General features: G+C 36.9%; 1 protein-coding gene across 1 annotated transcript in view; it reads right to left on the reverse strand.

Moving 5' to 3' along the window:
* LOC129364073 (CUB and sushi domain-containing protein 1-like) overlaps positions 1-23341 on the reverse strand; it is a 386251-nt gene that overhangs the window by 140656 nt on the left and 222254 nt on the right. The window contains exons 11-14 of the mRNA XM_055036496.1: positions 11952-12055; positions 11623-11735; positions 3668-3850; positions 3367-3552 (exon numbers count right to left, since the gene is read on the reverse strand). Coding sequence (XP_054892471.1) covers positions 3367-3552; positions 3668-3850; positions 11623-11735; positions 11952-12055 — 586 coding nt within the window. The remainder of the gene's footprint in view (positions 1-3366; positions 3553-3667; positions 3851-11622; positions 11736-11951; positions 12056-23341) is intronic.

The following is a 23341-nucleotide window of genomic DNA, read 5'->3' on the forward strand; positions in this document are numbered from 1 at the left end:
TAAAAATCATCCCAGACATAAAAAGGAATCCAGAAATGGTCAAAAACAATGTGATCCTACACAGAGAAAAAAGAGCAGAAGAAAACTCAGAAAAGAGTTTGTCCTTCGCCAATGTCTACTATTTAAATTTTCGTCATCAACTCAGTTTGTACTCTGAGGCAATTAGACAGTTTCAACCCACAGAAAGCAGAGTCCTGATAAAATCCTGGGCTTTTGGGTGAGATTTGCTGACTTCTCAGCTGCACATTACAATGAGATAAATCTTAAATTCAGCCAGAGCTCAGTAAAGTATTGGTGGAGTGGATGGTACTGGAGCACGATGGTCTTCACGAGTTTGAAGTATTAATGTACAAATATACGGAGAAGCTGACATAATAATCGCCTAAATCCCTTTTTGTGTTAACGAATAATTGAACAGGTGTGCTTAATAAAGTGTCTGCTGAGCTTGTGTTTTATCTGTTTATGCTTAATTTTACAAACTGATGATCAAAACAACATGTTCCCAACTGAACATTTGTGTTTGAAAGATAGTAACAAAATCATAGACAATGGATGTTTACAATGTTGGTTTTAAAATCTTATTTGATTAATGCTCATGCGCAGACAGAAAGATTATGGTTTATGCTCAGGCAGATGCTTTGCAAATCCCTTAACCAGCTTGATCTAGATTTAAAATGTTTTTGGATTGATACTTTCAACTCCAAATGTTGTATTTGGAGCACAAACAAAAATGTATTAAAAGTTTTATCCAGTTATTGCATCATTTTGCTGGTTCATTTTATTACAGCTGGATCTGTCCTGAACTGTAAAGTCCTGGACAATTCTGTCACCACAGTAAAAATGGTTTCCATGTGGAGTTACATGGTTTTAGTGACTTAAAGATTAGCCTCTGTTACAATTTACGGTGCACTAGAGGGTGCCCTAAAACTCCCAATAAGGGCCCGCACAGCTCTTCATCATCTCCATTCTTTATGACACATTTGTGTCTGAGCATCTGACCATTTATTCAAATTGTGATCCAAACATAAGCAACGGATTTATTGAGGAACACAATGAAACAACAAGGGAAGGATCAGAACAGAGCCCAGAAGGTCTGTATCAGTCCAGAGATGTGTAGTGTACCCAATATACAAATAAAGATTTTATATCTACAAATATGCCTAAAAGACTGAAGAACAGATGGAAGCTGGCTGATGATGACTTTTTTGCCATTGTCATAAGTGATACTATTTTTCAGACATAAATATTATGATTTAAGATAAACAACTTGAGGACTTATACATCCAAGTGGTTTCGATACTTTTTAACTCAACCCATCTCAGCATATGCACAGACTAACCTAAATGTGAAGCCTAAGATCTATAGACTAATGTGATATAAGTCCTTCACAAATCCATTCACCACATCAGGATAATCCCTGCAAGGGAGTCAGACAGCCAATGCGCCCTAACTCCTCTGAGAAGCACTTCTCAATGTTTTATTTAAAGTTAATTCAATTTCAACTGTTTATTTAAAATTTTATGTAAATGACTATATTGCACATAAATCCTACACTTTAATGCTACTTGTTGCTAATTGTTTATTGGTAGGTTTTGCTTTTATGTGAACTCAAAGTTAATGATGAAAATCTTTGTTTCCATGTACAATAATAAGAACTATTTATTTTCTTTACAACATCTGATTATATTTTTTATCTTTTAATTTTTATTTAGAACAAAAAAAAAAAAAGCAAGTATCTTTAGGGGGTAACCGAAGTCAGTCCTTAAGGGTCGGCATCCTGCATGTTTTAGTTCTTTCAACACTCCTGGATCAAACAATGGCTTGTTGGCAGAACACTGACATGCTGAGAAAGTCATAACGACCACGAGGGAGCGAACACAAACACCCAGGTCGCCGGCCCTGTTTAAGTAACGCTACTGAAAGAGATGAAAAAATCTAAAATTAGTCTAAAATATTGAATTAGTCTCTGTGGTGAGGTTAAATCAGGAGCGTGAAGTAAACACATCTAAAACACTTCTGTCATATCCCTGGGCTAAGCTGCCATGGGCAATCCTCAACAGGTTACTACTTTACTTCTGTTAAGTTGCATCTACAATGTTAAGTTATAGTTGAATGCTCACAAAACAACACATAAAGGCAATTTAATAATAAATAAATTAAAAAAAAAAGCTAACCTGTCTTCTCCAAGTCCTGTAGTCTGTAGTTTCTTTTTGGGTTAGTACCTACAAATGCATGACATACCTCTGAAGTCTCCTGTTTTGGCCGGGAACCTACCATATTTAACCATTCTTTCCCACTGTGTCCTTGTATTAGTATTTTCCCGTAAATTTTCTGTTTTATAACATAATTACGCCCCAATCCCTCGCTCCAACAGTAATCCCAATCCCCCCTATTTCATTCCTTTAAAATACAATATCCCATCTGTCCTCCTTTAGTGCGCCATTTAAATGTAAATCAATACTCAAACCCCACAAAAAGCAGACTAATCAGGAACTATTTAATGGGACTTATCCATCAAATGTTGCATCAGGTCAATGACCAAAGTCAAGTCAAACTAGCTTCTAATACTGCACCACTAAATGCTTTTAGTGTCTTATTTGAACTATTTATGATTACATTTATCCTTATGTTTTAAAATTTAAAAATGCCTAATTATAAATGTAACTAATAAACTTAAAATGTTACTTTTACATATTAAAGAAAATGTGAAAAAATGCAATAATTTTTACATATCATTTGAATGATATGATGCAATTTCATATCATTCAAATTATTGACATGTTCTGTCCAAAACTTGTCTGTGACACAGAACAGTCATACATTACCAGTGACAAGAAGCTGAGAGAAAGTCAGAAGGAAAGAAAGAGACAAAGAAACACAGAAGGAAGCAACGAAAGAAAAAATAAAATCCCTGAAGATGCAGAGATTTACTGACAGTCAATTAAACATAACTTCATCCTGCCAGTCAAGCAGGAGCTTAACTCGAACCTGCTAAATCAATAACTCTGAAATGTGGAACAACAATATAATTGCTCTGTGTTTTACATGAGGTGAGAAAATGATCAATCTGATGAAATAAAACATAAAATAGCAATTATCTTTCAGTTTGGGTTATTGACCAGTCATTTTTCTTTTTTTTTTTTTTTTACGATAACCCACTGCAGTTTACATTGCCTCCTCGGAAATACAAGATGAAAAAGTGATCACTTAAATATTTAATTTATTTATTTTTTCACATGGCCATTTATGTTTCAGCTGTAACTCATCAAAACTTAACTGGAGGCTTAAATTTAAAATCTTTCGACTGATTATGAAACTGTAGCAATTAAATGAGAAAAATGCATAAAGTTATTAGGAGATAATTACCTTCATCTTTAACTACCAGCCAATCAAACTGTGGCTCCAGGTCAAAGTCAGAGAAGAAGAGATGTATTCGACTGCCCGGCTCAGATATAATCAACCATACGCAGTTCAGGTTGTTACCATACTCCTCTGGGTAGTTTGGGGACAACACGGTCCCTGACGGAGCAGTGAAGTTGAAGAAGCAAGAAACTACAAAAAGAGAAGTGGAAAAGAATGATACATTTTCGACAATGCAAGTAAGTTCACAAAGACAAGTAAACACAAAGGTGCAAATAACAGGCCTTATAAAAGTGTGTTTACTTACACACACAACTGGGTTTGTTTCCAGACCACTGGTTATTGTGTTGGCATGTGATGGTTTTTTCTCCCACCAGCTCAAAAGCCGACTGGCAAAAGAAGGTCAAGACGTCACCGTGCTGAAAGCGATCGCCACTACGACGACCAAATACAGGCACTCCAGGATCACCACAACCTCCTCTGTTGATTTCTGAAAAAATATGCAATTTTTTCCATCCTGAAAACTCTGGACAGCAAGTCAGATAGCAAAAAGAGTGTATTTTTGTCTTTTAAACATGTTGCGGCAAAATAAATAGCTCATAAGCTTCATTGCATTTTGCCATTTTACAACCACAAACAGATTTTATGTGAAAGACTTAGAACTTAGAGCCAAACTGTGAACCAGAATATGTTTTATTTCCTAGTTTCATTTTATAAGTTGCAAATAAAAATCCAACAAGTTTGGCACAAATTTGTATTCAGTTATTCGCTACAGTTTCAGTCCCCTAAGGAAAAACCCAGTGAAACCATCTGTCTTCTGAAATCACCAGATTGGACCAGGACCAGTTACCCCTCCAACTGTTCATCATTTAATTTCATTATAAGCTGTTATATATGTAAATGGTTCTATAGAGGTCTCAGAGGTGGTTGAGAGAACATTAGTGAGAAAACAGAATTAGAAAGGTCAGGGATAAAGTAATAAAGCAGTGTTTCGATATTCAAGCCATAATAAAAAAATATATGTAAAAAGTATGTTCTTTACTACAAGCGTTGTGTGCAATAATAGCATGGCTGAGCTGGCAGTCGAAAAGGCAAACATGTCAGTGTTTAGATTTCTAAAGTTAGTAAAAAAAACGTCCAGCTTCAAACACGCCAAACAGGAGGTTTTACAATTTTTTTACCTTGACGGGAAAGAGTCTAAATTCATTTCACACACTCTTATGATAGAAAAAAAATACAAATAATTATCATTCCACCTCACATTAAAATCTATTGACATTTTTAGGATGTAACATTGTGAAAAGTATCAATTTTAAGTTGTATTACAACTTTTACAAGGCACTGTAAAATGGATATTTGTATGTATTTTAGTTTCGATATAAAATCTATTGTCTCAATGCAAACATTTTTATCAAATCTTGGAACTCCATTAACATATTATATCAAGAGGAGTTTTCAATATCACTCAGCTGTGCAGTGACGTAGCGGCAACCTGTGAGAAATTTATTTAATTGCTTCCCTTCTTACAGTTAATTGCCATCAGGGTAATTGCAGTGCAATTTTGTTTTAATTGTGAAAGACAAAACAATAAGTGGAAACACACACACACACACACACACACACACACACACACACCACAAGCCTAACCAAGCCTTCCCCACCCAATTAAAAAATGTGGGCAGCACGGTGGCGCAGCGGTTAGCGCTGTCTTCACAGAGACCCTCTGTGTGGAGTTTGCATGGTCTCCCCGTGTTTGCGTGGGTTTTCCCCGGGCGCTCTGGTTCCCCCACTTCTCCTCAGGTCAGTTGATCGCTGCAAATCGCCCCCAAAAAGAAACTTCCTTAACACACACACACACACACGCACACACACACACAAATCCCCTCCATTGGCTCTCCGTATATGAGGTCCCACCCTGGAGCCACCCTGGCCTGGGGCTGGGGCACGCTGGGGAGCCCCTGGTGGCCGGTGGTATGACAATAAAAACCTTTGAATCCCTGAACTATATCAACAATATGTGCACCAAGCAATACATACACTTAGCGTTCCACAGATAATGCTTTTAATCTGGTTAAGAATAATAATTGTACTGTCAATAAAACGTCTAATCAATGTTCTTAGTGACCAGAGGAACAATAAGGCCTTAATCAGCCCAGAGGTTCAAACTGATGAAACATGAGGATGGAGGCTCTCTATTAAAACATTCCTCACCATCTTCCATGTTCTTTCAGCAAACAGTTGAGACAGAGCTGGTTTTGGTTCCACCACTATTGACCTGCTGTTTTACCCGCCATTGAAAGTTTTCTTGAAAGTCTGTCTGTCAGTCTGCAGATCATGTGACCAAACCAGAAAAAACACTGAAAATATAGATTACAGTATTCTTTGTTTTACCTGGCAGCCATCTTGGTAGGCGGTTGCCATGACAACAATAAACAAGCCACAACAATACCAGAACATTACAACCGTTGTTTACGTCTATTTATGATACATTTTCTTTCCCACTATCGTTTTCTATCTGGCCCCAAATGGAAATCAGTCGGATGCTCCTGATATACGAGTTAAAAACAAGTGAATCAGGAATTATTCTTGTTTTCAAGGTAAAGAATAAAGAGTAGGATAATTGGTGGTGGAATGATGTCACTCCACCAGCAAAGGGAGATTCTGTGATGTCACAGCCGATGCCATCAGTGATGTCATCAACTGGAGAATTGTATGTGACACAATTCTGCAAATTTGTCATTGCTTGCAATACCCCTGACTTGTTCAGACGCTCGCAAAGCTCTTTAAGGAGTTTTCCAAACGACGATTTTAGCGAAAGCATTAGGAGAAAAAATGTCTCATCGTTCACCGAGATTCAACTTTGAACTGATTGGACCCCACGGGAGAAGGGAAGCCCAGCAGAACCACCAAGGCGGGTTCCCTCCTGTGCAGCCCAATGCCTCCCACGGGGAAATCGGTAGGCTGAGCTCCCTCCTGGAGATGGAGAGAGCTGGAAGGTATGAAGACCACCAGCGACTGGCCCACCTGGAGGCAGAGCTGGAGCGAGAGAGAGAGAAGAGTAAGGGCCTCCAGGAAGAAATGGACGCACTTCAGACTTCGTACAAGGACCTGAGCTCCTTTTCTGCCCTGCAACAGCAAGTTGCAAAACTGCAGCAGCAGAACGAGTCGTATCGGCAGAGGATCAAGCAACAGACAATGTCCCTTGGTAACAGAGAGCAGCTTCTCCAGGAAAGAACGTTTTGTGCCCTAAAACAGCAAGTTAGAAAACTGCAGCAGCAGCTCACACAGGAGAGAGAAAGTCCTCAACAGAAATCCGAGGAGGACAAGGCGATGCTCGACACCATCGGAGCCGAGAAACGAGGTTAACATCCTGCAGGAGAAGGTCAGCAGCGCCCAGGATGAGTTGCAGGAGGCTGACGGTAGGTACAAAGAGCTCAGCTGCCGATACGAGACGGACATCACTGCTTTGATACAACTAACAGAGCAGTACCAACAGCAGGTGACTTGTCTGCAAAATGACTTGGAAAGAGCCAGACAGGATCTGTCTGGCTCTTTCCAAGTCATTTCTGACCTGCTGAGACAAGAGAAGGATGGTTCCCAAGAGAAGGAGGTAAGTTCTCTAATCCAACTCAACCTGGTCCAAGTTTCCAGTCAAGAGGATTCTTTGGAGGAGGAGCTTTCTGGAGGAGCTTGTTCCACGGACCAAGAATCCACGGAGATCCCTGGCGAATCTGGCATGGAAGAGTTGGACCATCCACACACTGACACCATGCAGGAGGGTGAGAAGAGAAAGTCTAAATTTTCAATCTGGAAAAAAATTCGTAACACTCTGCGACTGAAGAAGTCAAAAAAAACAAAAGAGTGAAGGCAATTAGAGAAGGAGCAAGACATGCAAGAGAGACTGAGGACTGGAATCAGACGCAGGAAGGTTGTAGCGTCTGCGTTCGGGGCGCCATGCGACGCTCCGACAGCAGGACATTTACAGCAGTTACGTTTTTTTCCCCCAAATTCGATCCCTTCCCCACCCAATTGAAAAAACATGGGCAGCACGGTGGCGCAGCGGTTAGCGCTGCGTCTTCACAGAGACCCTCTGTGTGGAGTTTGCATGGTCTCCCCGTGTTTGCGTGGGTTTTCCCCGGGCGCCCCCCCACATCTCCTAAAACATGCAGGTCAGGTCAGTTGGTCGCTGCAAATCGCCCCCAAAAAGAAACTCCCAACACATTTTACTGTGTTTTATGGCTAAACTTGTCAAAACTTGTCAACCTGCGTTTGATTCCCAGTCCTGGGGAATCTGCTGCATGTCTTTCCCTTCTCTCTCCTCCCAATTTCCAAATAATTGGGAGGAGCCTAAAAAACTTAATTAGACCTAAAAACTTTGAATTCAGGACCCAAAAAAAAAATCAACTTTCTATCTCTCTCTCATTTTACTTAACACACACACACACACTTACAAGCCTAAGCCTTCCCCACCCAATTGAAAAAACGTGGGCAGCACAGTGGCGCAGCGGTTAGCGCTGCTCTTCACAGAGACCCTCTGTGTGGAGTTTGCATGGTCTCCCCGTGTTTGCGTGGGTTTTCCCGGGCGCTCCGGTCTCTTAAAACATGCAGGTCAGGTCAGTTGGTCGCCCCCAAAAAAAATTCCTAACACACACACACGCACACATGCACACACACACAACCCCCTCCACCAACCTTATTGTGGTGGGGGGGTTTGCGTGTCCCAGTGATCCTAGGAGTTCTGCTGCCCAGTGCAGACGGGTTCTAGGTGAGGGACCAGACCAAGTGCAGCCCAAAGATCCCTTATGATGATACGACCGTTGGAAACAGGGGTTGTTCTCTCCGTACATGAGGTCCCACCCTGGAGCCACCCTGGCCTGGGGCTGGGTACGCTGGGGGCCCCTGGTGGCCGGTGGTGGTATGACAATAAAAACCATGGAATCCCTGAACTATATCAACAATATGTGCACCAAGCAATACATTCACTTAGCGTTCCACAGATAAATGCTTTTAATCTGGTTAAGAATAATAATTGTACTGTCAATAAATGACGTCTAATCGATGTTCTTAGTGACCAGAGGAACAATAAGGCCTTAATCAGCCCAGAGGTTCAAACTGATGAAACATGAGGATGGAGGCTCTCTATTAAAACATTCCTCACCATCTTCCATGTTCTTTCAGCAAACAGTTGAGACAGAGCTGGTTTTGGTTCCACCACTATTGACCTGCTGTTTTACCCGCATTGAAAGTTTTCTTGAAAGTCTGTCTGTCAGTCTGCAGATCATGTGACCAAACCAGAAAAAAACACTGAAAATATAGATTACAGTATTCTTTGTTTACCTGGCAGCCATCTTGGTAGGCGGTTGCCATGACAACAATAAACAAGCCACAACAATACCAGAACATTACAACCGTTGTTTACGTCTATTTATGATACATTTCTTTCCCACTATCGTTTTCTATCTGGCCCCAAATGGAAATCAGTCGGATGCTCCTGATATACGGGATAAAAACAAGTGAATCAGGAATTATTCTTGTTTTCAAGGTAAGAATAAAGAGTAGGATAATTGGTGGTGGAATGATGTCACTCCACCAGCAAAGGGAGATTCTGTGATCTGCTGCATGTCTTTCCCTTCTCTCTCCTCCCAATTTCCAAATAATTGGGAGGAGCCTAAAAAACTTAATTAGAGCCTAAAAACTTAATTAGACCCTTAAAAACTGAAACCTTGACTTTATCTGACAGATGGACCCAAAAAAAAATCAACTTTCTTTCTCTCTCTCCCACAAAATTAACAGATTACTTAACACACACACACACACACACACACACCACACACACACACACACACACACACACCCACACACACACATTCTCACAGACACACATTCTCACAGACACACGCAGGCATAGGTTTTTGGAACCAGTAAGAAATTTAGAAGAAAAAAATTTTGTGACATTCTTCTCTTCTCCACTGACCCCCTGGATCTGCTTCGGACAAGCATCTCAATATAAGTTATGCATTTGTATTTGCATGCGAGTTCTCTGCTTTTGAACTCAGCTGGGATGCAAGAGCACCCACAGGAAGAGAATATTAAAAAAAGCCTTAAATGCATCTGTGGCCCACAGCTTTCTGTCACACAGATGACAAGTGTCAAGATGGATTTCAATGATCCTAAGCCCAAAGTTAAGTCTGTCATTATGCTGTTAAGTGCCTCACTCTTTTTGTTGCATCATTCATCCTCCTTTTTTATTGTTTCAAAACTTGCACAGTTCACCACAAAGTAAAGAAGCTAGTTACGGATTGAATCAGATTTGCCATACACTGAAGACGCATCATCTTATTATACAATTTAAATGGATACATTTTTGGGTTCATTGAAGAGAAAGTTACCTCAATTGACTTAAGAAAAGAGAAAAATGTTATTTGCAAATAACTGCTTTTGTGCAGATAATTATTTGGAGTTTACAGCTTTTCTGATTAAATCAAACTCATAACACACAGTGGCAGTTAATTGCCACATTGTTTTTATTTTTCATAAATGAATAAATTTAAAAAACAAATGTAATTTGTATTTAGCACACTGAGGTAAACACATTTACTTAACCTTGATGACTGATGTTGTTTTGTTCAGCAACAATGCTCATAAGATATTAGATAAAATCAGAACAGTTATGTGCAAAACCGAGTGAAATACGATACCAGTTTTACAAAGATTTGATAGAATCTATTGTCCTGTGGAAGAACAGAAAAATAACTTCATTTTTTGCAATGCAATTTCGTTTTCAAAGCAAATAGCTCTGGTCAAAATGTTTGCAGCAAAATATAAAAAAGCTTCTCTGAAAAAGAAGCAGAGCCTGATGCCATTTAAAAAAAAATAAAAACGGACACAGATTTGGGCTGAAAATCTAAGACAACTCAGGAGGGTAAGGCTGATCAAAGTGCATAACACGGTGACGTTATTGCATTTGACAGTATCGCATATACCCATGCAAGAACAGACATAAAAACACCACAGGCAGATGTCGGGTTGTGATGAGGGAAAAAATATAAAACTGAAGCATCTGCAGGAAATCATTTTGTACTGTTTATTTTGACTTCACAATTCAATATTCTTTGTTTCAAATACTTGATTTATGCTTGATCAGACTGGTCACTTTTTTACAACTAAGCCACATTTAAAGCTTGGATGATGCCTTTAAAAGCACAAAGCCGTGGTTAGTCTTCAACTCTTTGTTGTCTTGGTTACCCATTTATTAAAGCGAAAATGATTTCTTTTCTTAGCTACTCAGAAATAAACTTGATGGTGCTCATGGTATTCAATTTATTTCACTGTTGCTACTAAAGCATTGTAACCAGAAAGCTACAGCTAAGGTATTATTCACTGCAAACCAGATTCTTTAAGACCAGCAAAAAAAAAAAAAAAGAAAAAAGAAAAGAAATGTCAGTTATGGAGCAAAATTATGGTCACTGTGACTTTATGTTGGGATAAAGAGACACATTCTTTACATCTCACATGAACAGTCTGTTATTATATGTTCCTACGTGTTCCCAATCTTGGAGTTTCAATAACATCACTGCAGTAAACATACCAAAATAAACACAGAGCACATAATTCTTCCATTTTGTTCCTCCTCTGCTTCGGTCATGGCTTCTATGTCACGCTACATGGCAAAGAGAAGTCTAGACTAAAATAAATCATTTTAGTTTAAACTTTAACATGCTTGGGGTTGGGAAAATGGATATTTAATATTAATCTTATAATACTGGCACTGCATTACCATAAAAATGAACAACAAAAACTGAAGACTGTTTTAAAAATGTCTGTAAAATGCATGTACAGTATATCATCATAAAGGACATCGCTTAAAGGCACAAGGAATAACACATACACACAATCCCCACCCTCAGGAAATTTACTTACATGGAATCTCACAAAGTAAAAAGCATTATGCTTAGATGATATTTAAAGTGAACAGTTATGACAATAAAGAAAAATAATTCCTCTCACACATGCAAACGTCTCTTATGATATTGAGGTTTCTGTTTTCAAGTGTATTTTTAAATTCAGGCTAGTTTGTAAGGATGTGTTGATCTTTAAGAAAGATGATTACTTTAAGGTTTACCATAACACCTTTTTCATTTCAAACCATTTGCCATATATTAACTGCTTCCCTCGAATGCCGTGATATGCTACTGCATATGTTTGTGCATGATTCAGAGTAAAAAAAAGGTGAGATTTGAAATCCTTAGAAAGAATGCATACCTTCATAGATTGCCTTGAACCCCGCAGAGCCAATTGTGTCGTCTGACTGCAGGTGTAGCCACATCTGATTTGACAAACTCACGATAAGATCAGGGACGCTGGTACCAGTAAGTCTACAAAGACAAAGCATGACCTATACATCAGTAAAATAATCTTTTTATCCATTTTATTTCGGTGAATTATGCAGGAAATTCAAGAATATTAGCAATTGGCAGTTTAAGATTTGAAAGAAATACCTCCAGAACAGTGCCTCTGTCTACAGTTTTCTGTATGATTGCCTATAACTTGTTCTGTACTGGTACAGATGAGAAATTATTACTGGTGCTTACACATAGAGTACCCTCCGAGTGTCTCCTATCTTTCCTCCGTCTCCCACAGTCAGCGTGTCATAGCCTCTCTCCAGATCGAACTCGTCAAATGACAGCTTTATTACCTGGAACGATGAAAAGCAAGAAAACAGGCAGAGAAATGGTTACAAAACAATAACATACTGAAAGCACGAAAGTAATTAAAGAGCAAAGCAAAGATAAAAGCTAATAAGAATTTATTTTTGCCATCATATTTTCAACTCTTATAGTTCCAAACAATATGAGCTTTTAATGATCATATCCCTCTGGAGAATGGAAACCAAAGGACTGGATGAGAGCTTCATAAACAAGAACCACTTTAACTGAACCCTAAATAATAAGACTTATCTGCTTTATTAGATCAACATTGTCCCAGTCTATATAGATGGTGTCAAGCCAATTAAAAAGCTCAAGATGACTTTGTTATTCTAAACTGAATAAAAATAATTACAAAAAAAACTCTAGCCTGATAATTATGTGTCATAGTTGCATAAAACTGCCACAAATGCCACATAGCCATCTAAGTAAAACCAAAAGCCAACCTTCAAAACAAACCAACTCAATTCCATGTAACCACTAAGTGGAAAGAAAGGAAGAGAGAAAGAAAACAAACATAGAAAAAAGGTCGAAAACGATTGGTCCTCTTTTATTTTCACACATATATCAAGCTTATTTACAGATGTATCGTCAATTACTGCCTTAGGCTACAAATGTACCACACAAATAGGCACTTAAACCTCCTTTAGGCAAAAGGCAAAAATATACTTTAAGACAAAGTAAAAAAAAAAAAAAGTACTGCAGATTTATCATACGGAGATGTTCATGGTTTCCCATTTGCACACCATTTTTTCCATCTTAAAATCTAGAATGGAAACAAAAGCAAAAACATTGGAAAGTGATGAAACAGATTCTGCGATCAAATCTTTGGACTCTGCAGGAGCATTTCAAATATGCCACAATATGAGAAAAAAAATTAAATATTTATCAAAACATAATATGCTAATATGTTTATACTACTAAATAAAAAATGTTGGAACAGGAAAACGGTGATGACTTGAATTAGTATATGCCTTTTATTGTTAAAAAAATGCAAAAGCAAGAGGAAAATATGATTATTTCTAAAAAGTAGTAGAATCACAATAACTAAAGTGATGTGTATGTTATGTTAGTGGAAAAAAAGTCTTGAAACTTAAAGACTATTGATTTTTTTTATTTTTGGCAGCATCGGCAGCCTCATTTATAGTTAAACAAGCAATTTCTGGGTTACACCGTGCATTCACACTCCTCTGCTGCTCAACACCGAGAGTTAAATGCCTGACTTACACCTGTGTGGCTCCGGTAGCATGCATGCAGCTTCAGTTCATCAATCTGCTTTGCACTCTGAAATGCTGCAATACTGGCATTCCATTATTCACTGCTTCTTCATTATTTATTAGATGTAGATCATATCCCTGGCAGCATGGATAATGGCATATCTCTGCTGTGCTCAGATATCCTCAGAGCAAAAAAAGTGCTGGTCTTCCTAAGAGAAGACCCTTGTTTATTACTGTAGGGACTGGAGATGATCTGTGAGCGTGTAATACGTTGCACAGAAGACCATCACATTTCAAATCACAGTACAGTAACAAAAAAAAACCTTTTTGTGGGTGAGAAGGAGTGTAAAAACCCTTTCAGCAAGCCAGAATCGTCCATGCACAACTAAACCTTTGCAGTGCTTTGTCAAAATAAAAATGGCCGGGAAATGTTTAGATCATGTCTAAGGATAGGAGACGGTCTGAGGGATTAACTCCGATCATGACAGGAATGGCAATGAGGTCATTGTATAGCTCTTCAAAATCTGCATTTCTGTTTCAGCACACCTTTTCATTTACAAAAACAGCCCACAGTCTTAAGCAAACAAAGCGATGTATTTTCTATAAAGCAACATTGAAGACGCAGCCCAATCAAACTGCTTGTATAAAGTATTTAACTGTCCCAGCGTACGTTTGTTGTTGCACCCTGAAGCAAAGTGTAGACTTTCCAAAAGAGCTCCAACTAATGGGAAAAACATGCAAAACTGCCAGCTAACAACAAATGACTGGGGGCATTAACATACAATGACTTGATGTGATTTTCTCTCAACAAGAGGGTTCAAGAACTTTGTTTTCTAATAGGCTAAAACGTTGGGGCTTTTATGTAATCCTTTTAGGACTTTTCTGGTCTTAAAACATGGTTCTTTTAAGGAGAACTATTCTTACCAAGGTGAGAATAAAGATGCTGTATAACCTGACTTGTTGAAATTGTTTCAAAAAAGTTCTAGAAATTTGTGTGTTATAGATATCTGATTATCACAATTTTGGGAGAGATATAATAAAAGTTGATACGATTAATTATTAGGCTTTCTCTTTGTTTGGTGGCGTTTATAGTTTTGATGGCTTTGTGTTTTGTTTTCCTGTACTGTGAGAATACATGTAATCATCCTTTATATATACTACTATAATTTTTAAAACTGTTTGTATACTATATCATTCATCGAGATTATTCTACAGTTTTAAGTGGCATGGTTTCCTTTTATTTTCAAACTTGTAAACGTGTGAAGGTTTTTGAATTGGAACACTTTATGTCAAAATAGCACCCTGAAAAGTTACAAATGCCTTTGATTTGGCAATGATTCTTGATCAACTTACCACTGAAACATGGATATCTGCTTGTGACTATACTGCAAGGCTTTTTAAACACTCTACAAGCAGCTTGAAGTCATAAAACAGAGTGAACCAGAAACTGACAATAGTTTTTTCTGTGCATTCAAGTGTGATAATTTGTGTGTGAGTAGGAGGTGGTTTTCTCAGGTATATCTGTCTTAACAAGTGAAGCAGAATAATTCTAAAGGCACACCTGTTTCACTGAGTGTGTGAGTGCTGTCTAACTTTGTTTTTCGCCTATATGTGTTATCTTTCATCTATATTTTGGTTGTGTATGCTTTTAGATTCTAGCTTGTGTGTGCCAATGCAGTGAACAGTGGCTGTACAATGGCACACTAAATGGAAGGAAATTAAGCATTATTATTTTTAGGTCATTGCCAAGAAACTCAGTGCTCTTCAATAATTTCTAAATTGGCCTGTTAAGAAAAAGATTACGCACGATGCAATTATGATAATGGTGAATTTTGGGAATTGTCTATATTTGCAAAAAGAGAAAATCACAGGAGGGTATGTAAATTTTAAATTTAAATAGCATTTGAGGTCATTAGTAGAACTGCTCAATGGGACATTTTAACAGTGCAACTTCAACTGAGAAACCCAAATCTAAAGTGAAGTCCCTTCAATAATTCACCGGGTGTAGTGCTTTGAACTCTGAGGTTTCCTGATGACATAATCACATACCAAGAGATCAAATAATTTCTAGGAATTAGCTGGTGTCTGGTTCTAGAGAATATAAATAAAACAAAACAAAATAAAATAATGGTTTCGACATTGCAAAAATGATTGACATAGTTTTTGCTAATTTTAAAATCTTTTACTAAATGTGAAATACTACATACTTTGGAATAGAGCAGTCTGGTGCAAGCCATCAATCATAGATGTATGACATCAGCATAAAGGAAATTTATTAAAACTTTATAAAAAAGGAACTTGATAGATAGAGTTGAATATCTTCTGGTTGAAAAAACACAGAAAGTCAACTTTGCCTCTAAAGTATCCCCTTTTGCCCACACAGTAATACTGTATGTAATCAGATTTTAACTATTTGAAGGAATAAATTAGTGGCCCCTTTCACAAAGAACTTCAAGGTAGATAAAGATTTGTTTCATGAATGCCCAAATGCAATAGGAGGGATACAGATCAGCTAGCCTCCCTTATGTATTCAGCTGTGTTTAAAAATAATAATAATAAAAAAAAAAAATATATATATATATATATATATATATATATATATATATATATATATATATATATATATATATATATATACATTTCTAATATCAAATATTTGATGAAGATGTATGTCTACAATGTAATGTAAACATATTTATGTTTATTTCTATCATGGGGGCACTGTTGCTCACGCACGCACCAAAATTCATAAAATAATGTGGAACACTTACACATATGTTTTCATCCATCAAATTGAAACTTTTGGACATTCTTCAATATTTTTGTACTTAGCATAAACTGCTCAATTTCAAGTTGAGCAGTTTCCTAAAAATAAATTCAAATGTGGATATTGTTAACACATCATGGGTTTAATAATGTGCTTTCAGTTAGGTATTTGTATTTTCAGATTACATGAAAGCACATGCGCTGGTCCTTTCCAGACCACAATCATTGAGCCTCATGCCAAAACACAGGTTGGCCTAACTATTTTTTGCATACTTCAAACTTTCTAATTTATTCAACCTTTTAAGTCACTAACCTGAAGGCGGTCAACCTTTTTAGAACAAGCGAATCCCTCCAGACACTTTTCAATACATAGCAAAACTGTTTGTTTACAATTTATGTTTATTACTTATGTGTTATTTGAACAAATAAATAATCCCTGTAGGAGGTTCATTGTTCTTTTATAGTGGGGACAAAATTTAGTGACAAAAAGATTTTCTAATAGATTTGTTAGATGTTAATAACAGCCAAGGTTATCCATACCTACAAATGAATCCAAACTAATTAATCCATAAATTAGCGTTCGCGTAGTCAAATGACACAGATTTAGTATCAGACATAACTTCTGTCATTTCATCAATGCTTAGTAGAAAAGCCTTTGTCAGTGATGCAAATTTTAAAATGTCTCTCGTATAAAGAAACTAGTTTCATGCATTGCTCAGGTGTGAGCTTTTCCCATTCTTCCAGACAAATTGTCCTCATTCAGGCAGCAATTGACTGGGTCATTCCACCAGCTGATTTTTTCTTCTCTAAACCCAACTGTGAGTTTTCTGCACAGGGTGTGTGATATTATATTGCTGATTAAAAATCCAAACAATTTGTCTTTGTAAGAAAGTCTCAGTACATTTCTCCATATCTATATCTTATTACTCTATGTTGAAAGATATCCCCTAATCATAATGTTCTGTCTTCACATTTTCTGTCAGATAGTGCATTTAAAGTCATGTACACTTAGTGTGCACAATGATACCAAAGGAGTTCCAGCCTTATCAAGTCAGAAGTTTTAAGATGTTTTAAGATTATTTATTTTCCTTCAGCAGTTGACGTATTTAAAATAATTTGCACCTGCCAATTTTAAGTCTCTCTGAAGTTATCTGCCAGTGGTTATTGGCCCTTGGATGTCACTTCTGATTATTCCTGTAAGACGCAACTGGTCCTGGCTTGTTTATGGTTACATTATTGCCTTTCTACTTGTGGTACTGACTACAATGTTTGTCATTGTAAAGTTATCTGTGAAATTGCAATTGATCGAAAGTTGTTTTTTTTATCACTGAACACATGATTCTTATTGGCTGATACTTTTGTATGGTCAACAATTTAAACTAAGTCAGCAAATGTTTTCTGGCATTGAGGGAGAAAAGTATTGCTTTCTAAATTCTGCTAGATGTCAGTGATTTTTCTTGGTTAGGTGCCGTTTTGTTCCCCCTTTTTGTTGTGTGTTACTTATTCCTCTGCCTATTTTCACAGAAAACTAAATATATAGACTATTTTTTATATTCTTGCGTTGACGTCATGCCAGTAAAAGGCTTCAGAAAAAAACACGCTGCCTTGATCTATTGTTCCCAGTTTTACCAGATATGCTAAGATAGTTCCAGAATTGACTAGGTAAATTCTACTTAATATTATACTGTATGACTTTCCTTGGATGGAAAATTTGGTATATTCATGTTAATACTGTTTACCAAATGTAGAATTATGCTCACTAGAATCTTTGAGACATGATTTGGCTTTAATCATGTGCCAAAAAAAAGCTGTAGAGAAAAAAGTTTAAACCATAAACTGAGGTGACCTATGACCAGAAATAGTCCAGACAGAGAACAGCTGCCCTGAAGCCAAAGTCTACAAGATTTCCCTTGTTGAAATGAATGAGTTGAGTTTAGTCACTGGAGAACTGTACGAGTTAGCAACACTTTTTCAACAGATACATTTTAGACTTACAGTGAAAGAAAATGTATGGAAAATGTTTGAGAAGGCAAACTACCTTATTATTACCTTATTTATGGTAATATTTTGGGAAAAAAATAAGAATTCAATCAATTATCTCACATTTTTCCAAATATGTTTTTTTGTACCATGGGCTTAATTCTGCCAGAACTACTTTTATTGCCTAACCAGAACTTTAGAAACAATTTGCATGCATGTTTAAAAAGCTAAGCTATAAATGAACCAACAGAGGCTTAAAATATAGTTTTATATATATGATGATATAGATTTATTTGATCATATTGTTCAGTGACATGTAAAGAGCCCAGAAATAGCTTGTGCACAGATGCTTGATCTCGTTTGTAGAATTTGAATAATAAATCAACAGGAGGATCAAGTCACAACTTACGTCAGACATTTTGCTTGAAAGAGAAATTGCTATTTTGGTGTGTCAAATGGCATTTCTTCTGGTTCTTGTCTGATAAAAGCAAAGAAAGAATCACAGGATTTGGGGAATAGGTGTTTGCTTGTTTTATTTTCTCAATGTGTCAGGAGCGAGACTATGTTACAATGTTCTTCAAGCTCATTCTCCGATTTGGAGGTAGAGCAGCAGCCTTGGCAAACGTCAAGATAATTACAGGCCCAGCACAGATACACCACCTCTCTTTAACAGAGCTACATGTCTCTGCACTGTGTAAGGAAACAGAAACAGACAAGAAACTCTGAACTTAAGACGCAACAGACAGCAAAGTGAAGCTGCCAAGTGAACCTCTCTTCACCCTGCCTCCAGACACAGTGCCACCTCACATTGAAACCTTTTTGCACACAAACTGAAAAACCAATTGAACATCATCGTTTTCAAACAGTGAATGCATGAAACAAAGAGAAATTGATGTTTCAAATTGCAGTGTAGTGATGTATACAGGTGCACAAATCTAACACAAATAAATAACTGAGTTACAACTCCAACAAAAAAGAATAAAAAACATTCACTTTAATGATTGTTTTTTAGACTAATCTAATCTGACAAGTGGTTTTTCAATATAACAGGAGGGTCTAAAGGAAGCACCCCGTTGGCTGTGTCTTGGAAGGAACCAGATGTGACTCCATATTTGAGTGAAATGGTTCCGGCCTCAGGTCGTCTTTATTTTTATTTATTTATTTATTTATTTTAAATATATCTACAAATGTAAAAGAGCTTTTGAATGCAACTAACTGGGATCTGAACACTGGGTTCTTAATAAATAAAAAATAAAAACTGACCTGGTGAAATTAATTCCAAAAGGTTTTGTATATTTTAAACTGTATTTTTAATTGTACAATGTTTATGCTGTAAAACACAAATTTACAATAAGTGCACCTTATTGATATGTTAACTTCAAAACAATTTTTTAACTGGTAATTTTTAGGCTGCAATTATAGGTAGAGTCACTGCCTTCAGTGGTGCAGTTAATTCTTTCTGGTAAGAATTTTACTGTTATACAAGAATATTGCCTTTCTATATGCTATGTATGTCATTGGGCACCATCGAAAAAGAAAAACAAACTTGCCAAGAGTTAGGGGAGTAGCAGCTCCAAATGAGATGACTTGTGAAATGTTAAACTGGCGTCAGAGACCGAGTGTGTGATGACCGGATTACAGATGAGCACACAGCCAGCTCACGAGGGCTTGGAAGGCAACATTTTGCTATAAACACACAATGAACTTGTCGCTTTAAAGGGCACCGAGACATCACAGATCACTGAACTTCATCAAAATACATAATATTCATTAGTAGCAGTTATGAGTCACATGTGTCCAACCCTTTTCTTACACTCATTTAACACAGTGTGCTCAGCATTAACCCTACTGACCATCAACCTGCAACACTTTTGGTTCCACAATGTTGATTAGATCTTTGAACCTCCAATCGATGCAAGATTTTGCTTAGTGGGTTTGTTTGTACGATTGACGTGAAACTCTCCCTTTTTGCTCCCTATCCATTTCCATGTTGAGATCAAAATCCTGCTGTTACCAGTCTAAGCCCTCCATAATTATCTCTGCTTTATGTTAGTCAACTCCTTCACATTTACACTCACACGCAGTTATTTGTATTTTAAATGTTTTTCTCTTTGCAGCACTTTGTTCTTTGTTCACAGTGTTATTTTTATGCTGTTAATATAAGGCAACCATAAGAGTCTTGAAAGGTACTTAGAAATAAAAAGTATTATTATTTTATTAAGTTGGAAAAAGGGGCTTGTATTTGTGAGTTTATTACTGACCTGCTTTTTGATTTCAGATGCTGAAAAGGAACCCTTTCACCAGAATGGCCTCTACTTACTCAAAACTTGTAAACATCGACTGGTTTGTGCATGTCTTCAGGTCAATTTAGGAGATGCATAAAGGAATGCCAGTAAAAGTCAGTGTGTCTTTCGCTAAAAAAATGGCCTCCTTGCTCTTTAAAGTAGTTACTGATATTTATAAAAAAAATAGTTATTTAAGCCAAATTGGTTTAAGCAGTGACTTATACAAAGTACAATTGATAGAAAAGGCAAAGACTGCCTCATGAATGGTCAGTGAGGCAGATAAAAACCAAAACAGTAATGAACCACAACCTTCCTTTAAATTTTGTTTACAGCTTTGATAAATAAGCTAAACAGATGCAATAGGAGAAAGGTGCCCTATTCAGACATGCATAACAAAGCACTTTATTTTGGCCGTTTTTTGTTCTTTAATGAAAGAGCTTGAGCGCTGATGCAAAACAATATACCGCTACTGAATTATGCTGGATTTTAACACACCCTGGCTGCTGCCTTTATTGTTCTTTATTGGCCTCATTTCCTGCATCAAGTAAAAATTAAGGGAATCTGACTGAACGTCACATATTGTGTCGGCCTTATGTTGAAGTGATAGCAATGATGCGCGCATAAAAATAACCAACCAACCAAACCTGCGCACGCACACACACCCACACGCATGCACACGCAGTTCTGCAGTTGCTAATTTGTATTCATCAGAAAAAAGACAGCAATGATTAGAGGTTTAAAGGGGATGTGATATGATGCGTTTCAAGGGTGTGTGTGCGTGCATGTGTCTGTGTGTATGTGAGCAGCAGGAATACTTCATATTTGAACAAAATAATTATCCGCTCTGCGCTGATGAATCAAATGACTGACACACACAATAACACACGCGTACACACGCGCTGTCAAGTCCTTTTTCTTCTGCCCACCCAAGTTATTCCTCGCTATGACCCGAGAGCTGACAGTTCACCGTGCAACATATTTTTCACAATCGCTGGCAGTTAGCAATTAAGCTGGCAGACAGAAAACACACAGTCAACATTCATAAACTCAAACACAACCTCTCGTACACAAATAACAACAGAGGCAGAAACAAAAATAAAAGCACAGTCACAGTGTTTTTGCCGAGAGGCTGACAGACAATAACAAACCATATTGATTGAGGCGCTCTTATTCAAAAACTTAACAAGGTGACACACACCAGCTGGCATTACTTATTGGTCATTTAAACTTGTGAAAGTGAAACTACATAAAGAAGAAAAAGGAAAAAGAACAAGTATGCACACGTCAATAAAAAAATAAAAAATAAACAAACTTTTTTCAGTGTTATTGATGAAAGAAGTCATCTGGAATAAAAGCCTGACAAAGACACTGTGAGTGCAGGAGGAAAGAAGAACAGCACACCAACAAAGACACAAAAGTGAAAATAGAAAGGCAGAAATGTTTGCATGGATATAGTTATTATTCATTTTAATCAATACTCCAATACAAAAACTAAATCATCATGTTGAGCAGTCCATTAACACAATGATTGAATACTGATGAGGGAATTCAGCTGTTTGATCCAGGGCTGTTGAAGGAGGGATTTCAACACCCTATGTCTAACCTAAAATTAAACATTTACCATCATTTCACATTTCTTTGAACTACTCGTGGGTCACCCCTTTACCCAGCATATGAGTATAAAAAGCATCAACTCTTCTGTTTTGAGAATATGCCAGAAAAAAAGACTGCAGTTCTGTTTGAAGGTATAATGAAATCAAAGTTAAAGCCAAGTTTCCTTACACCAAATTAAACCTTGTTATAAGTTTCCTTCTTCTGCCTTTACTGCTGGATAAATTAAGTTTGTCCACCAATATTGATTGAAAAAGAATAGTATGTCCTACTCTTTTCTGAAGGGACAAATAAATTTGGTGAGGAAAGTAGTCCATTAACAGCATCATCAAGGTCAAGCGAAAATACACAAGAGACTGGTCAAGGATGTATATGTTGAGAAGTTTAAAAGGAGGATTATGCCATAAAATAACATGCAAAACACTGAACATCTCATGGAGCACAGTTCATTTTCTTACATGGTGCCTGTAGATGACCTACCCTCAAATTTTACTAGGAACATTTGTACTGGATACAATGATTAGTTGTAAGAGCAATTGGTTCTAAATAAGTGCAGATGAAATCATTTTCTGATTTATATTTGTTCAAAGAATTTAATCCTATTTTATTACACCTTCCATCTGCAAACTATTCACCAAATTGGGTTGGTCTGTCAGACACAATAAAATATGCTGAAGTTTGAAACAGCAATTTGCCAAAATGCTAAAATGTTCAAAGTTAGATTTGAAAAGTACTGTATTTAAAGCATCAAACTGTTTTTATTATATCGTACAAAGTCACTCAAACAACACATTGAATGATGGCTATTAAAAAGACTAAAGGCTGACATCTATCAACATGAACATGTAACTAACATTTTTTTTTAGATAGATTAGTGAATGTAAGGGGTTGAAAAATGTGTTTAAGCAGCCTCTTATGATAACAAGGCAGGCTAAGAAGGGAGTACACACAACAATACACCAAGAAAAAAGACAATCTTGGTTGAATATGCTGAAAACTAAATTAGAAATCAGTAAAAATGTCTTAAATTACATGCTGTAATAAGGTAAAATTTCAAGTTAGCAAGAAAAGTAGTGAAAAAATTTATCATAATTTAAAATGATTTGATTGTATCTAAAAATACTGAGTAAGTATTGAAGTTCATAGTTTGAAATGGACCCATTGAACTTACATGTAAGCATTTCGAGGTGTTAAATGTGTACATTTACATGCATATGTATATAACCAGACAGTTTACAGAGTAGAAAAAAATACTACATCTGCCATAAACTCAGATAGAAAAGGGAACATAAAGTATTGCATTGCATAGGTGTCATCTGATACCAAGCACATTCACAATATACTAACATTTGCCATGAAACATCAAACACATCGACTTTTATTAGTAATTCTGAAATAGTCTTCCATAATGAAAGAT

Source organism: Poeciliopsis prolifica, unplaced genomic scaffold (genome assembly GCF_027474105.1).
Source record: "Poeciliopsis prolifica strain line A6 unplaced genomic scaffold, Auburn_PproV2 SCAFFOLD011, whole genome shotgun sequence".
In the NCBI taxonomy this organism is placed as follows: Eukaryota; Metazoa; Chordata; class Actinopteri; order Cyprinodontiformes; family Poeciliidae; genus Poeciliopsis; species Poeciliopsis prolifica.